This window comes from Anas platyrhynchos, chromosome 2, assembly GCF_047663525.1.
Source record: "Anas platyrhynchos isolate ZD024472 breed Pekin duck chromosome 2, IASCAAS_PekinDuck_T2T, whole genome shotgun sequence".
Lineage (NCBI taxonomy): Eukaryota > Metazoa > Chordata > Aves > Anseriformes > Anatidae > Anas > Anas platyrhynchos.
In genome coordinates, this window is record NC_092588.1 from 140,321,643 (window position 1) to 140,339,637 (window position 17,995).

Sequence of the window (17,995 nt, forward strand, 5' to 3'; positions counted from 1 at the left end):
CCGTGTGCGCGGCGCTCAGCGGGGAGGAGCGGGGGGGGGGTGGGGAGCGCGGCCGTGCTGCGGGCGGCCCCGCAGCCATCGCTCGGCCGGGAGGAGGCCCCGCAGGCCCGGGCCTTCCCCGCAGGGCTCCGCACTGCGCCTGCGCCGCGGCCCTGCCCGCCCGCCCGCTCCGCTGCGCGCCGCCGCCGCCGCCTCAGGGCTGCCCCTCGCCGCCCGCCCGCCTGACGCAGCCCGGCCGGGGGCGAGCGGAGGCCGTGAGGCGGCGGGCATGGGCCCCGCGCGCCCGCCGGGGAGGCGGCGGCGGCGGTTGAGCGGCTGAGGGGGGTTTGTTTGTTTGGTTTTTATTATTATTTTTTTTTTTTTTTGAGGGTTTGGGGGCGAAGCGCGTGTGCGGGGGGGGCTGACGGCGCTGTGTTGGCCCCGCAGATGGTGTCCAGCGAGCCCCTGCTGCTGCCCGTGTCGCTGGAGGGCGAGTTCTCCAGTAGCATGAAGGAGATGATCGGCGGGTGCTGCGTGTGCTCCGACGAGAGGGGCTGGGCCGAGAACCCGCTCGTCTACTGCGACGGGCACGGCTGCAATGTCGCAGTGCATCAAGGTGAGTGCGCGGGGCGGCTGCCCCCAGCCCCGCTCCTTCCTCAGGCTCCCAGCCCGCTCCCCTTGGGCCTAGTTCCCCCCCATCCCTCCCTTTCCCCTTCTTTCGCCCCCCTTTACGCCCCCCAGGTCCCTCTTGTCACCCACGGAGCCCGTTTGGCCCCCTCCAGGGCCGCGTGCTCCCTGGGCTAACCCAGGCTGTCATCCTGTGGCCCTCCAGCCTGCCTGGCTTTTCCCCCATGGGAGACGTCCTACACCATGACTTCCTGTGTTATGACTACTAGAAAGGAAGAGCAGGCCTTCCATTTTTCCCCCTCTTCCTCCTCTTTTACCTCTTCTGTGTTTATTGTGCTTCCTCCTGTGCACCCTGTTAACAACCCCAGCTACGGCAGTCCAAAGACTTCAGGAAACTCTTTTCCTTTTTCACATGACTTCTTGCTAATCTCCGTTCTGGCAGCTCTTGCTGTATTTCTTTCTTCCTGCGCTCAGTTCCTGCCCTCCCTGCCTTTTCCAAGTTGAAAAAAAACTACTCAAGGGGCAGCCGATAGGTGAGGAGGGTGTAGGGCCGGGAGGCAGCAGCGTGTAGAGAGGACTTAGCTGTCATGTGCTCGCTTCCCCTGCCTGCCTTTCCTTGAATGTCATTTGGCTGCTGGTGCCTGGCAGATGAGGAGACTTCCTGTTGTGGTTCTGCAGGAGGAGGGTGCCGCTCCGAAAGGGCTGATGCAGGATTTGTTTGGATTAGTAGAGCCTGGTTGGTTGGTTTCCAGCTCAGCTCAAGAGCTGGCATGTTCCCTGTATGTGTGATTGTTTTGTTTCTGTCAGTGGGTTGACCCTTCTTTAGAGAACAGAGGGAGGGACTGGATTCTGCTGCTTACATTGTGAGAAAGGAAGTTGTGATGACTTTTGCTTTATGCGTAGCAGAAACAAGGAATAAAATGGTAGCTTCTCTGTATCAACTCCCAAGCAGTCATTTGAACTCCGTGGTTGGTTCTTAGACTCCTAGATGGAGGAAAGGTAAAATCCAAAATCCAGTTTATTAGTCTGAATGGCTAGTGCATGTGAAAATCCTATTGATGTATCTCTCATACTTGGTCTTACAATGTAAGTTTTGGTGAACATGACGTGGCAGATGGTTTTTACACATATATGCTCGTTTGTAGACCAAGAAGTACTAATAATTTAAGGAAATGTGCAGAAGAATTCAGTTATTGGTGATGCTGGAGTTAAGGCAGAGAGGAGTTGAGAGGATCTGTGAAATTAGCCTGGTTTTGAATTACTATGGTATTGTCTTAAGGGCAGAATAAATTTAACCAGAAAGTTAACTCTGCTTTTGTAGAACCCTAGGATCATGGAAAAGAACACTAAACCATGAACACTTCTAGAAGTCATACCTGAGCCACCTGTTATTTTTATATTATTCTCGGCATCTTCCTTTGCATCTAGAGCCTCGCTAATTGTTTCAGTGAACAAATTTAATGATAGCAGTTGGGTGATTGCTTACTCGTGGACCTGAAATAGGGGTAGCACAAAAAGTCTGTTTTGGGAAGTATTCCTTATATAGGGAGGGAATTAAACAAGCTGGATACAAGAATATTGCACTTCTGTAAGTTCAGGTCCAAATCTGAATTTGAATATGGAAGTGTGCAAAGTACTGCTTCTAAATCCAGATGCTGTTGTAGAGGCCTTAAGAGAAGGAAAACTGTATGTTTTGTCTTACTGTGTCGGTAATGTTTTACATCTTGAATTTGACGTGTCACTGAAGATGTTAGAAGGAACTCGTTCATTCTAAATTTTCTTGATGTAGCCTTCTGTATTCAAAGTAGTTACTGTCAAGATTAAAGCTGGTAGTCCTCCTTTGAAATTCAGGCGTAAGTATTCTCCACAAGACTTTCGGATCTGATTTTTCTTTTTATTTATTATTTTCAGTTAGTTCAGAGGAACAGCTTTTTCCAGCATTAAGTCATTGGCAAGTTGTGGAGTACAACGTTCCTTAATGTGTTTAAAGAAGCTTTGCGTAGTAGTACAAGTATTAAACCAAAGGAAGACACGGAACTCAGTAAATGATATCAGAGCACAAACCTTTGGTGGGTGTTTTTTTAGGCTCTAGGTAGTCTCTGTTCCATTTGCAGATAAAAAGAGTACCTCAGCCTTGGTCTTTGCCCAACTTGTGTTGCCTTTGGATCTGATTGCCAGCTCTGTCTCTGAGTCGCATTCTGAAATTAGTTTCTTATTCTGCCCTGTCTTCTGGTAATTTAAATGTGTGATTGCACATTTAAAGTCTCCCACTTAATTTCTAGAGGAATTCAGAATTCCCCCTTTCCCATCTGTTGCTAATAGAAATGCAACTAAAACAAGATGTTTTCTCTCATGTTAAAGAACTTTATTGTACAGTGGAAAGGGGTTATCAAGATGGTTTGGTCTGTCAGTACTTGGATAACGTATTTGAAAATCTGACAACTGCTCTTAATATGACTACATGTATGCATATAATAGGAAATAATTTAATTGATGTTGCCTTGTAGAAGGAAAGGTGCATTGGCCAGATGTTTAATATACTTCTACTGCATTGCTTGTTCTTCCTTTCTTTTCTTTTTTTGGTATAGGCTGGCACAAAACCGACAATATTTTGGGGATCTACTAGAAGATACTAATATAGCCTCAGATTTTCTCCGAACTATTAACTTACTAGATCTGTTCTTTTTTTAGTTACACATCTTAACCAATTTTTTCATTAAAATAAATAAAACATGTTCATAGGTAATTGAGATACTAAAAACATTATGACAGATTCAGGATAATTTTTGAGGAAAATTTCTGGCTTTGTTAATTGTTATTAGTCATTAAACCCATGAGGGTATAAGAAGACAAGTGCTATGAGCAAATCTAAAAGTTTTTTACTCCATCAGCCGTTCTTAAAGTTTCAAATTGTGTTTCAAAGATAAACAGTATTGCCAAGTTGATAAACTCTGTTGAATTTCTTATCAAACTCCTGTTTTTATGTACTGTGAAGACATTGATCATAGTCTTGCAGAGAAATTTGCATATCTCAAAAAAATCTCTCTCCCAAGGGTTAATGCTGTAGCCTAGTTGTATATAATTAGTGTTAGTCATGATGCTGAGTTTAGTTTTTATTTAAAGCTTCATGTGAATTTTCAGGGCAAAACCCCCCAACTTTTTATCTTAGTTAAGTTTATTATGGATTCCCTACTTAAATATGAGTATGAAAACTTGATTGTGACTAAGCAGATGAATGAATGTATTATGACAAATATGAATGTGTTAGTTGCTTTTAGTTTTCTGTAAAAAAAAAAACAAAACAAAAACCACAGAACTTTACTACAAATGGCTGATGTTTGTTGCTGTAAAGCATTTTACCTGTTTTGCAGGTAAATAAATAGCAAAACATATTCATATAAAACATTACTGCTTTTGAATGATTATATTACTCTTCAACCAACCTCATATTTTTATTATTTAATCATAACTAATATTTTGCATAAATTGAAGTGGAAGGTTGTACTTTATTTCTAGTACCATCATGGTAGGATTTTACGTGTGATGCATAGATGTGAATTTGACTTAATTGATGTGAGATCTATTAATATGAATGTTACAAAAAAGCTTAGTATTAGTTGTACTGTAGTGCTGCTTACATGTGCTGAAATATTGTATCTTGTTCAAAACAGCTTGCTATGGAATTGTTCAAGTACCCACTGGACCTTGGTTTTGCAGAAAGTGTGAATCTCAGGAAAGAGCAGCCAGAGTGGTATGTGCTTTGTTTTTTAAGTAATGCTGGTTATAATGACTGTGTGGATGTTTGCCCAAGTATCTCAGTAACAGTAGAAAACAGCTTAGTTTCCTGTCATAATTCCATCTAGGTGCTATTCAAAAAGACCTTTTTTGAGTGGAACTATTTATCGAAGTATTCTGACATATTTTTCTTCAAACAACTGTTTCAAAGATGATTTCTTTACCTATGGTGTGGGTTCTGCGTATTTTTGTCTGTTTAATACTTTTAGAATTAGACATGGGGAGGAAATAGAACTCTTGTCCAATTTTCTTTTACAACAACTGTAGGTAGCTAATTGAAAGATTCAGTCTAGGAACACTTAATCGATAGGGTTGTTCTTAATTGCAGAATCTAATGCTTACTTTGAATTGACCGTTGTCATCTGATACTTCTAATCCAAGAAACATTTTCTTCCTGTTTTCCTATTTGCTTATTTATTTATGGTAAGTAACGGGGATTCAGATAATCCTTCTGAGCAAAAGAAACCCCACTTTTTTCTTGATTACATGCAGTTCTACTGTTTTTTTTTTTTTGCTTTTATTTTATAAGCCCAAGCTGCATGATATCAGGCATTTTTAGAAAAAGAGAATCATACTCGTCACTATTACTCTTTTTTGCTGTTTTTTTTTTTTTGTCTTCCAGCAAAAGATGAAATGAGTTTCTTTAGAAAGACTAAGCTGTTGTTTTACCTCTGCAAACAAAATTTTCATATAAAAATTAGAAAAGAAGATGATGCAGCATCTTGGGGCAGTGTAAATTATTTTTAACTTTCATATCTATAGACAAATGAAGAGCCTAACACCAAATTTTGAGTTATATCAGTGACTGGCAGCATGTTTGCATGAACTTTTTGCTACACTTATTTCCATTTCTAATATAAAGTACTTCAAAAATTGTAGGATGACCTCCCGGGTTGTGAATTTTTGGCACAGGACTGAAGGATCTCTCTCGTTCCTTTACTTTTTCCAAACTCATGGTTTGTATTTTCATGATGCCCTAGAAACCTAGCTTTTTTTTACTCCTTCCAGAGCAGATCTGTTGTTGGGAGTAAGAGCAAATTGGAGTCAATGTGCTCTCCAAGTATTTGTCAACAGAAAATCAAAATACTTTCTAAGGAAAGACTGCTTCTTTCTTTTCCTGGGAAGATCATAAACAACGTAGAGATTGATGATAAATTGATAATATCGTGTTGATGATAAAGAGGAAGGATTTTTAATGTTGCTGAATTCAAGATATATATATATAGTTTGACAACAAAGGAAAAATTGTAGAAGAAAAAAGATGTGGAAGGAGCATTTTTCTGGTTTGTGATAGGGAATTCTCATCGGGATTTAGGATATAGCTGTTCCTGGCTTCTCCTCACACAAGTTATGAAGGAGAACTGCACTGCCTTCTAAAATAAACAGTGTATCACTGCATTTCTGATACTTTATTGAGTTTACCAAAGAAAATAGCTTTGACAGGTGTTACACTGCTTCCCAAAATTAGTGAAGAATAGTGATCAACTTAACTGAATTCTCTGCCCAGTGTATTCTGTTCTTGGTTCCACCTATTAAGATATCTATTTATGGTATAGTTCAAGAACTTGATTACTGATTTGTTTTTTAAAGAAGTTTTTCCTTCCATTTGTAATACAGGATAGGCTTGGGTGGTTCTTAAATGACCGTGTGAGGTAGAACAGATTGATAGTAGCTGAAGTCTTAACAACTGCATGCGTGTCAGTGAGTTACAAATGTGGTAGCTGTCTCTGAGGTGTCTTGAAGAAGCCCTTAACATACAGAAACTGAACTGAAGATCTGATCCCAGTGGGAAAGCTGGAACTTTATTGTAACCAGTTTATCATAAGCAGAAGTTGTACCGCACTTAGACAAGCAACCCGTCAATCCAACCGTCAGTACAGGAGGCTGAAGCTTAGTTTTTCTGGTGGCATTTTTGCCTAGAAACAGAACCAGAATTAAATTAACTACATCACTTAGAACATGCACATGCTTCAACTTACTTTTAATCTTCAAAAAGACCTGCAAAGTCTTGCATTCGCAGTGTATTTTCCCATGTTGATGTGCTCAGAATGTTTTTGTTAGCTAGTTTGTTTTAAACTGCTGTGACTGGGCACGTAAGTCCCATTGGATGAGAGACAAAGGTTAGATGCTTGCACTAAAGTTAGCCTTGCTTTAGTCACTGAATGAAACAGGCTAGGTCAGGAGCCTGTGACCTAAGTAGGTGGATCACCGGAGAACTTCATGTAACAGCAGATCAGAAGTCAGCCTCCCAGATACTTTCATTTGTTCCACGCTGCTGTCTGCCCTGTTCGCTTTCCTTGGTGTCCTGCTGCTAAGCTGGTGCACACAGCCCTGATCTGCAGCCTGTGCAAACCTCCTGGCTGATTGACTTCTGCAGTTTTGGTAGTGAGGTAGCCAGCATGGGTTTTGAATGGTCAGCTACTAGTTGGAAATCATAGTTCTGTGCCTGACAAGCCAGACTGTGTCATACCTCTAGTGGGGTCGTATTTTTGTGCGTGTGAGAGAAACTGTGAGTTTGGTAAGCATGAATTTGTTGGTTAATGGGTGCTTTGCGGTGTCTAGTAATTATTTGGCTTATAAATCATAGTCCTGCATATGTAGTGCATAACAAATAGAAGGATGTAATCCCAATATGCATTTTCTTAAACTGCTGTATAGGTTTGTTCGTTTGTTTTTTAATTCTCGCTTAAAAAAATCTTAATTTTCCCAAAGTTAACTAGTTTATCTTGGATGTTTCATGGTGAGTATGGAACATGAATCTCTTCAAAATGGGTGGGCAACAGCACTGAGCTCTGCTGCTGTCAGCAGTAGTTGTTACAACACTGCATAGTGGGGGCCTTTTGATGTTTTCAGATGTACCTGAACTTCTGAATCAAAAAATCAGGGGAGATATGTGTTGTTGTGGGAAAAAATAATATTAGGGTCCATGTGAGGATGTGTATGTATGAAATGATACATTACAGGCTTTGGGTCCTGGCTTGGGAAGTTGAAAGTGGTGTGTATGTTGCTCAGACCTGACAGTACTGCTACTCAGTATCCCAAGGAAGCTAAGTTTAGGAATTGTAGCACCGCTGTTGTTCAGAAAACCTTTTTTTCCCCCTCATCCTGATTTGAGCAAAGCATTTTTTGATGATCTTCTAAGAATCATTTAATTATAGTATTTAGTGGGCTATAAATAGACAGTGCGTTTGTTTTACTACGAGCTACTCTTCCTCATGCTTGTCATGAGGGAGCTGGAGCAATCCATGTGATGGAGATACCAGGCAGCACAGAGACATCTGATGCTCGCAGTTAGTTTCTGTCTGGTCAGGCTTATTAGCTGCAAGGATCCTTGTGAATCCAACGTGAACCAGAGGGACAAAGAGATCTCAGTAAAACTTCTGCAAAAGTCTGAAGGTCAGTACCACCTCAAGCACAGCTCAGCTGGTACGTGGGAGGTCAGATTGCTTACGGCATTGCATGTGAATTAACGTGATGTTGGTCTGGCTCACTGGAATATGCATATTACGAGCATGGCATTGGCTCTGGAAGAAAGGTTGGAGTTGGTTGGTAGAAATTGCTCAGACTTGGTAAAGATGCTGTTTTTTCCACTTGGCATCTCTGTGTTCTTTTTTGATGTCTTGTGAAGTTGAGTGCAGTACTGGCCTAGAGCTGAATCCTCACGTTGCGTGACACTACAGCTGGCCTAATAAGCCACCTGGATTTTGGTCCTGGGAATGCGTTGTGGGAGCTGTGACTCCCTGCAGAGCTGGCCACGTTTGAGTATTGCTCATCTGGAGCTCAGATGCGTTCAGGGTTACTGGAGTCCCTGCACTCACATGTGTATTTCTTAAAATTTGGTGCAGAGACAGAAAGGCTGCGTGCAGAGCCAGTGTAGGTCATACCATCTTTAATAATTAAGGAGTCTAAGCTGGGGAGACACAGCTATACTGGTTACTTCCAAAGCCAGTCCAGGTATGTTGTGCTGCTGTAGTCATAGGTTTCTGCTACTAAATCCTGCCAGACCTGAGCTGTGCCTGCATCTGCTACACAGATGATCTGCAGTTGGAATGCTTGAGAATAATTTTTTGTAAATCTGTTATACAACAATGGTTGTAGTTCTCCTCTCCAGATCCCCCCTTATTTTTTTAAAAAGTTTTCATCACATGCGTCCACAAGTTTGTTATTGAAGAAGTGCTCGTATAAGAGCTGTATGATGTATCCATAGTTTAGCCCCACTTCCCCCAGTGTTTATATAATATAAAATAACCGTGCTTGCAGTATTGCGTGCATTTTGTCTAGGCAGGAAGAGGCAAAGGAGGAAGAAATAGGAATGCAGACTTTGGATTTGTAAATAGGCTTGTGATCAGAGCTCTGATAGCTCTGGCTCAACAGGTTGCTTCCAAGGGAATGGGATCTCTGTGTCTGCACTTCGAGTCAGTCTTGTTGTGAAAAAAACACTCTATCTGAAAACTAGAATGCACATTGGTAAATGTGGTCTCAATAGAGGGGAACTAAATTTTGGAAGAAGAAAATGGATGGTAATAACTTCCTTCTTTCTTTTTCCTTTACTTTCAAATATTGGCCAAATAGCCCGTTTCAGGATTAATTTACTCTGTGTTCTCTTTGAAGATACCCCTTGAAATAATTCTTAGAGAAATTCTGAAATGAATACGTATGTGTCCATAATTTTCTTTAGAGGACATCTTTTATAAGAACATTATTAAAATAGCTTTCAAGAGTACTGTAGTAGTAGAAAAGTTGCTTTAGAAAAAAATACTAAAAAATACATTTATTTGTATTAAATAGATTTATTTGAAATAATTTTATTTCTACACAGCAGTAGAATAGTAATCTTCTAAATAAGAGAAGTGACTCTAAAATACAAATTGCCAGGAGATTTTTTTTATAATTACGGGAAACTGCTACTTATTAATGATATCCCCATGCTTCCCCTTCCTTCCTGCCACCCCAAAAGAAGAAAAACAGCCCTGCCTTGTCTTTCATGAATGGCTGTGCAGTCTAGAAGGCAGTGAATGTTTGTTCATAGCTGGCTAACTGGAATAAAAGGTCTGTCTGAAGATACGTAGGCATATCATGTGAAACTTCTGCTTCCAGTCTGAAATCCTGTGGACTGAGAGATGTGTGTTTTTCGTCTGGTAGACCAGTGACTGCTGTTTGCTTTGCATTTCCTGAGTAGGAGAAAATCATTTTTCACGTTCAGATGATTTTCCTGTAAGTAATGATGGTAGACCTTGAACTTCGCTGCACTGTGACTCAAAGAATGAGCGAATTGCTTGGGGTCATGCAGTAGCTGGTCAGCAGCTGGTAGTACAGGTGGCAGAAGGTGGTACAGAAATGGACTGCAGGTTTTGTGCACCTCCCACTGTAACTGGTGCACTGAACCTCGTGCACTGTATTGCGTGCTGCGCATGTAGAAACGAGAATATTACAGGGATTTCTGTTTGTGCTGCTGTTCTCCTGCTCCATTTTTCTCTGCTTCTATTCATACTTGCTACCTGGTTACTAAATAGCTAAGTTCATCAACTTATTTGAAAGAGAAAGTCTGCTTTTTTTTGGGGGGGGCTTTGGTTAGTTGTACCAAATGTTTACCCGTGTTTACCAAAATGAACACCTTACTTCTGTAATAATTTGTATGTACGTTTTGCTAAATGTGGTTGTTCAGGCTTAAAAAAAAAAGTATAGTGTGAAGGCAGTATTACACGGTATTACAGCTGTTTTGTATTTCAGGAGAACACTCAAGCAAACCGTCTCATACTCTGTCCTTCAGCTCTTGGTTTAGTTGGGGTGCTTTTTAGCTTGGGGTGACTGGTTGGAAATCCAGCCAAACATGATGGGTCTCTCACCTGGCTTTCTGACACTTCCTATTTAAGATAAGTAGTTAATTCTAAATTGTGTGTGTGCTTATAGTTGGATTCCTGTAATGTGTCAGGACTTGCTGGTCTTAAATTTGTAGTGGGAAGTTCATGGCTTTGCACTTGGGAGGTTGGAGCTGCATGTCATCACGGCTGTTGGATTGCTCTGCGTGTTACCACCTCTCTTCTCGTTAGCTTACGTGTGCTGAGTGAAAGTGTGCCTGCATGTCCCCTGCAGTACGTACTGCCTGGATGGCCTGGGAAGAATGCTGATTTGCATGTTGAGTGCCTCTAATCTTCTTGTCATATTCTGTAAATTTATTGCCTGTACTAGATGTTTTTGACAGAGCTAACTGAATCTGCATATATCTTTAGCTGATGCCTTGATAAAGAGAACTAGGTCGAGTCTCTGTAATTTATCCAGGTATAAAGCCCAAAATGCTTCAGGTAGTCACTCTGTTTTTCTTTTACCTGTCAACTGCCTGCTTAAAGAAAAAAAGTTATCTCCTCCTGGGACAGATGACTGAATAGAGATGGGGCAGAGATTTGGCAAATTTGTCAGCATCAAGAAATGATTATTTGAAGAGGGAGATGACTTAATTTCTTAAGTTGTCAAGTTGCAGAACATAGCACTTTGGAAGAGAAGTACTGACAGCACGCGTTCGTTTGCTCTATTAGTGGTGTCAGCCGGTTGGGGATTCGGGAATGCTCTCCCTATAGTGGCAGAACATCTTCTGATTCCTGTTGGTTCATTGCTGTGGCTTGTAAGCACTGGAGCCTAGCATAAATCTTAGGTTAGAAATGCTGCAACTTCAGTAGTTTGCTTTTTTTGGGGTTTCTTGTTTGGAAAAATTGCGTAGCAAAAGTCAGCAAGTAGCTAACCACAGATACTTGTTGCAAGCTGTCCATTTGGATCAAAATGCGGAAGGTGAGCATTTGGTGTATTTATGAATAAGGTCGTAATTCTGAAATACTGCAAGTTGAGGCTATTGATAAGGTATCTTGCTAGCAAGCTATAGTTTAGGAACTGATAAATAAGGAAATGTGGATTTGATAACATAGCAGTCAGATACTTTACACGGATATTATAGATATTGTGTGTTATGTAGATAACGCTGTAGGCTATCTGTTATCTCGATAGCAGTATTGGCTGGGCTCTATATTCCAGCAGCTTTTAGAAAAGAAGTTATGTATAATTAATCCTTTTTGTTGTATTGAACAAGTGAAAATGGAAATTGACTTCGGTAAGTAATAGTAGGCAAGGGCTTGAAAAATAAGAATTAAACTCTAGTGGGAGGTTTGAAAGTATTTAACTGGTTTTAAGGGAAAATCATCAAAGAAAATATTAGTAAAATATCAGAGTAGAAGGATTTGGTGTGAACAGGTAGCTTGAGTTTGGTGTGAGTTGAAGGTTCAGTGATTTCAGTAGCACCTGGGAATGCTTGTGAATTTCAAGGGGTTTTCTGGAGGTTTCAAGGGCCGCAAGGTTGATGTTCTCTGGCTTGGCTTTCCATGTTGGCAGTATCAGTTCTGCTTCACACGAGATAGTTTGAGGAGGTGAATGGAAAAATGAAATGTCACTGGGTTCTGAGGGCTGGGGTAAGTTATTGCCAGCAGATGTAGACATGGTCAGTCTGGTGTACATCCTGTTGCTGGGTCTGTTTTTGTATGAACCGCCTGTGAATTCTCATCTGTTGATAGAATATATGCCAAGATCTAAATTTCCAGTATATTGGTATGCCCCACTCTGCAATTTTTTGTCGTTGTCTGTCGTTCAATGATTATATTTTTATGCAAGTCGTTTCAGAGTATTTTGTCTGTATATAGAGGAAGCCGTGTTTACGTTGGCTGTTCAGTCCCATGTCTGCCTGAATCTAACAACCTAGTCACTAAAAGTAACCCCAAACTTTTTTTTCTTTGTTCGGTGTTTTCATTTCAATGCATTTTTTTTCCTGTCAAAGAAATGGGCCAAAACATTAGGAAGAGGAGGGATGTAGAAGTAAAAGCATAAAAGGAAGATGAGAAAACATAAGGTTTCCTCCTTTGTTTGGAGAGGAAGGGATACTAATTTCATACCATTTAGGGGAGAAGGAAAATATAGAGGAAGAATGTTTCTGGCTTAGAAGATAATTTTTCATCAAAAAATGGAATGAAGGAATTCAACTTCAGTTACATGTGGGTAGGGTTACTTTTAGCAGCATTGGCAAGTCTCAAACTTTAGGCATGATTTATCATCAACTTTGTATCCAGAGATGTTTTCTAGATAACCTTTTTTTTTCAGAATTTTAAAATTTTGGACAGCAATGGGCATACATCTGCCAGCATCAAAACATTAACTGCAGGGACTACCCATGTGGATGTCTTTACCCTTCTAAACCAGTTTTTTAACTTGTATGAAGATGCTTTCTATTATCTGAAGTAGCAGTGTCTAATACTATCTAGCATATTCAAAGCCTATAGGATTGGGAAAGATCCTCTTCCGTGTGATAAAGAGCATCAGAGGTGACTTCTATGGTTTTTCCTTCTAACACCCATGGGGTGAGACAAAATGGGATGGACTGCTGGTGGTGTTAGGTGAAGCTGCACCACAGAACTTAGGGGATGAGTACCTGGACACCATGAGCTGTGCTGAAGGCCCCCACAGCTACTGGTAAGTGGGAGACTGAGGTTGCTGAGAGCATCAGGAGCTGCCAGTGAGGAAGCCCCTGATTAGAAATTAACTTCGGTATGGGCTGCTTTGGTTTACCTTTGTAAGTCCATCCCCATGCTTTGGGGGAGTGTCCTGAGTTAGTGCAGTTAGATACAGGTGGGAATACCCAGCGATTTAAAATAGGCGTATTTTGAAGCAGATTCAGAAGTAAAGCATAAAAATGATTTCTGCCTGGCAGCTGTCTCCTAGACTAAGATAAAGAAAGTCCTGAGTTTGTGTGTGCAGGGTCTGTTTTCACTAAAAACATGAACTAAAACTTGCATCAAAAGCAAATGGACTTAAAGTCAGCTGGGTAATGATTAACAGGAGTGGCAGAATAAAATGGTTTCTATGTCAAGTTTTAACTTCTGTCAAGGAAAGGATTGATGTGATTAAAGGCAAGGTTTCAAGAACTGTGATACTAATTTGGTGTAATGCTGTTTAGCAGTGTATTTCATAAGGCATTGTGTTGTAACTTTAAGGGTCATGTGGTAGAGTATCTTTAAGAGGTTTCCTTTCAGTTAAATCTTGTTTGTCATTGTCAAGCACTGTAAAACAGTAATTCTGTCATCAAAACATCCTAGGGATGAAAACTATCCTGGAAACTTAGCTGTCGTGCTGGGTACAGTGCCATTTGGGATGGAAAATAGGCTTGTAAGCAGTCTACACACATGGCTGATGCCTGTTCCAAAACTTGGAATATCTGAGTGTCAGGTTAAAAATGATAGCCTAAGAAATGTGTCCGTATTACTACGGGGTGGCTGCGTTCCTGTCCTGCTCCCTCTTGGTGTTCCTGATAGGTCCTTTATCTGGTGGAGGTGCCCATATGGAGGGATGGCTCAGAGAAGTGGTCTGGCTGAAAACTGGGTGGGGGGGTGGAGAAGGGAGGAGTATTTTATTTTTAGCTTGCCGATCAGGATTTCCATATGGTCAAATGATTGCTCTTCCCAGAGCAAGGGAGGCAGTAGAAAGTACACAGCAGGAGATGGCCAGTGATCTTCTTTTGGCAGCAGTCAGCAATTATGTTAGCTTCCAGTGAGGCTGAATTAAAGTCAGCTGGAACTGCAGCCTCGTTTCTCAGCTAGCAGCTAGGAACCGTGGTCTGTTTGAGCTGCTGTAGATGTTTTTGGGTTATTTGGGTTAACAGGTCACATTGAGACACCCTATTCATTGCATCACTGTAACACAGGAGTCAGGCCTGCAGGACTTGGCTTGGCTGGACAGTCACTGCGCAGGGGAATGGCTCCATTGGCCCAACTCGGGTCACAGCTCGCTAAGAGCTTGTGTAAGGATTTTTCAGGTTCTGTTTCCTTATGACAAGGTGCAGTCTAAAATGGATCTCTCCAAATTACGAAACTTGCTCCAAATGTAGAGAACCCCGAGGGGAGAACAAGGTTATATTCCTAAGACTCTTCTTGTCTTCCCTCCTGCTTGTATAGTCTTGTTCTTATTTACCTACTTTACCTACTACATAAGCGTCTCTTTCTCTTCATTTCAGCATGAATAATCTGGGCTGTTGGATTAAATCAGTTTCGCTGTCTTTTCTCATTTTCTAATTGAAAAATCAGTGCAGATAGATTAACCAAAAGGGCTTAATAAGAAAGGCCAATAATCCAGTAATTAGACTTGTGTAATATCTACTGCTGGTTTAGTTAGTTGTTAATCCTGGTTAAAACGAAAAGGTGCATTTATCTAAAATGGGGAGAAAATTTGGGGCCCTGATGTGGTAGAGCCAAACTGTAATGTATATTGTAACTCGGTGTAGGAAGATGAGTTTATTTAACTCTTGCTTTGCTTGTCTTATTTTGCTCTTTCAGTCTTTAGTGGATGCCTTAATTCTTTACTCTTTTTATTTTGCTGTGTTATTTTTTCTGGATTATTTTTACTTTTTTAACAATGGACAAAAAAAAATTGTTCCCCTTCTCCATGGGCCTTCCTTGATTGTCAGCACTTAAGGTTTCTGCTGGGTGACTTTTGAGACTGAGCCCCACAGGAGTCAGTGGGTTTTTCTTCAGACCCAGACAGCCCTGGTTCATCTGGGTGCTAAGGTTACAGGGCTGGGCTTCTCTCGCTCAATGAACTTGCTATTTATGTGGTTCTGAAGTAAGTTGTGACAGTTGCACTGTCAGACAGTTCCAGATACAGATCTTGGAGACTGGTTTCACTTTACTCCTCTACAGGAGACCTCACAGTCCCAAGCGATTCCTGCTGTGAGTTCGCCTGAGTTATGCTTGGACGGAAGCTTTATCCATGAACTTAGGCTGTTCTACCAAAGCCTTGCAGAAATGAGATGTCCACGTTACATTTTGAGAGCCAATATTGGAATTTTTTCCACTCTCCTCCCTCAGATTTAATTCATTTGTCTGTGCCTACAGCACCACATGTGCTCATCACGTGCTCGTGCCCTTCCATGCTCCAGGATTAGAGCCCTTCCACACGGCAGAGTATGTGGTTATTCCCTTGGATCGCAGTCAGCCTTTTGGTATTTACACGTGCACTGTCTCACCTGACATTGTTTATCCAAGTAGTTGATCAGTCAGGAGTTTGCCCTGCTCTTGCTGGGCACAAACATGCCATGTTCATTTTATGTATGGTGTCGTCCCTCCCTTCCCCCGAGTTTATTCAGTAGTTTCACAGAACGTTTTTGAATGCTTACACAATAAATCTCCAAATCCTCTGCCATGGCTAAGACTTATGGCCTACAGCTGGAGAAGAGAGCCCAGGCATCGTCTGTATGTGAATATTACAGATCATTCCCCCAACCCTACAGAACCCTTTGTTCAACTGGTGCGGAGATAGAAGCTTTGTTCCCCTGTGTGAGTTATATGGGGTATGGCATTTAGTAGAGACATTCAGCTGTTGTTCACGTAAATGCTAAGGTTTGTCCATAAATTAACTGGGAGAAGGAGGTGCTGCTTGGATGTTCAAATAAGGAATTACAAGGAACTGGACTTACGGGGTACATCTATGTGGATGCTTTTCGTTTCTTTTCTCCTGCGGAGTCTTTTGTAAGAACATTCTCAGCTGAAACGAATCACTTCTCTAAAGTGGTACATTGCTGTCAGATTTTTAGAGCTAGTAATAAAACGTTAGTTCAAATATAATGCAAAAATCGTCTGCGACCTTAGTTTCTTGTCTCAAATAGGCAGGGTTGAGGCACATCACGGCCACGTGGCAAAACTGCTGGCTTTACTGCGTGGTGCCTGTTGAAAACAGGGAGAGCAGAACAGGTAGCAGGAGCTGAGTGTGTGTAGGCGGGGAACGAGTTAGATTCATAACCCAGAGGGAAAAGGGCCAAGGGTCACTGTGGTACCTTAGATTATGATGACATTACTCTGCTGCAGGACGCAGCCAGGATTCACAGCACTTGAGGTGCTGCCTGTCTTCAGTTGCAGGTATCTCTGCAGGGGTCTCCAGCTCCCTGAAAGCAGGCACACAGCTCCGTGCCTGTGAGAGGATGCTCTGCAGAGCTCCCAACGCTCGAGTTTCCTTCTGTTGCCAAAGCTCCCTCCTCCAATTCAGTTTTCTGTCTCCTATCTTAAATCTTCTCTGTGCAGCTGGGGCTGTGCAGGAGTAATGAGGGGAGGCCTAATGGACCTGAGCCCTATGGGGATAGGAGACAAAAATAAATCAGCTTGAAACTGAGCTCTGAAGAGACTGAAGGGAGCAGGCTCGGCTCTTACACATAAAGGGTTGGTTCAGTTCCTTCTCACGTGGTGGCCTGGGATTATTTCTAAGTTTTCATTCTGCAGTGAAGTTTGCTCAAGCCATTTGTTCCTTACTCATGAATGCTGCAGCTCCTTGCCTTCAGTTTTGCCAGCATAGCTGATTGTTGGGTTGGGTTGTGAACTCCGTCAGAGAGAGGACCTGGATTAAAAGTGTTAAAGAGCAATGGGCTGCTTCACTCCGTTGCGATGGTTTAAGTGGCAGCCTTACAGATGGTTGGGTTAGCAGCTGTGGGGGTGGTGGAAGGAGAAATTAATGAGGGAGTGGCGAAGTGAAGGAGATGAGAACCTCCTCGACTGGTTTTGCCACTAGTGAAAATGTATGACAAACTTCCACAGGCGTGCAGAGGTGGGGCAAGGCTGTGTTAAGTTTCCCTGTCTCTGTGCTAGATACATCATTGCAGCTCACTGCCCTTAAGCTGCCAGCTCACAGCTCCGGGGTGGGAACAGACTACAGCACGGGCACTGTCACATACACCAGGCTGAGAATCTGATCCAGTGTATGGGGAATTCATTAAATTTAACCTGTTACCAAGTGTCTCTCAGCTGCTTGCATTCAGTGTTTGGAGAGCTGAAGTGTGAAGATACAGCTGAGTACTGGCTGTGTAAGGTGTTGTTTAAAATGAAGTGATAGTTCATTGCAGTTTGCAAGAGAGTCCTGGCTTGGATAAAAAGTCTTGACTTGAAAAAGTACTGGTATAGTGCTCTGAGTCTGCAGGCAGTGACAAAATGGTTCAGAAATTTTCAAACACTTCGACCTCTAAATTTCACTGTGGACTTAATACTGCCTTGTAATAAATTGCTCATCATTTTAGCAGGTCATTGTAAGGAGATGATGAACGAAGCAAGAGACAAAAAGCAGGAATCATGAAGATTCTCTTTTTCTCCTGTGCATATGTCTGTACAAATGTATTCAGCAAAAATAATTCACAAACTTTTCTGTGCTACCCTTCATGAAAGCCTCTTTGCTGCTAACACCAGTTTCCTTACAGGTTAAGGGGAGTAGGTAGTCCTGAAGGTATTCCTCATCTGTATGAGTTTCAGGAATGGGATTTCTCATTCCTCCAGTAAGTTGGGGCAGTCTGTTTCAGAGGGACTTAGAGCATCATAGGCTCCCTTACCTGCTGGCTTGCCAGTTGGCTGATAATGGAGACTTGTGCTGCTCAGGGAGCACAGAGGAGATCTGTACTGATGCCCGATGTCCCTCTCCGTTTGAAGGATGCGGTATTAAGTTTGCATCTGAAGAGCTGACTGTTCCTCAGTTTCTTAAAAAACTTGTTAGATTGGTGTGCTTGGAGTTGTCTCTGATTAAGGAATACATAAAG

The 17,995-nt window shown here is 41.9% G+C and overlaps 1 protein-coding gene and 1 long non-coding RNA gene across 11 annotated transcripts in view; one reads left to right on the forward strand and one right to left on the reverse strand.

Moving 5' to 3' along the window:
* Window positions 1–17,995, forward strand: part of MLLT10 (MLLT10 histone lysine methyltransferase DOT1L cofactor) — a 127,278-nt gene that overhangs the window by 9,267 nt on the left and 100,016 nt on the right. For 8 of the 10 annotated variants that reach the window (XM_038175383.2, XM_027450646.3, XM_072033689.1 and 5 more), the window contains exons 2-3: window positions 427–595; window positions 4,278–4,357. In XM_038175383.2, the coding sequence (XP_038031311.1) occupies window positions 427–595; window positions 4,278–4,357 (249 nt within the window). Of the gene's footprint in view, window positions 1–154; window positions 325–426; window positions 596–4,277; window positions 4,358–17,995 lie in introns of those variants that run through there. The other 2 variants (XM_027450650.3, XM_027450651.3) reach the window with 2 other exon arrangements.
* Window positions 15,259–17,332, reverse strand: LOC110354565 (uncharacterized). The gene is made up of 2 exons (XR_002406673.4): window positions 16,259–17,332; window positions 15,259–16,148 (listed from the first exon to the last, which is right to left on the reverse strand). It is a non-coding gene; the product is annotated as an uncharacterized lncRNA (long non-coding RNA).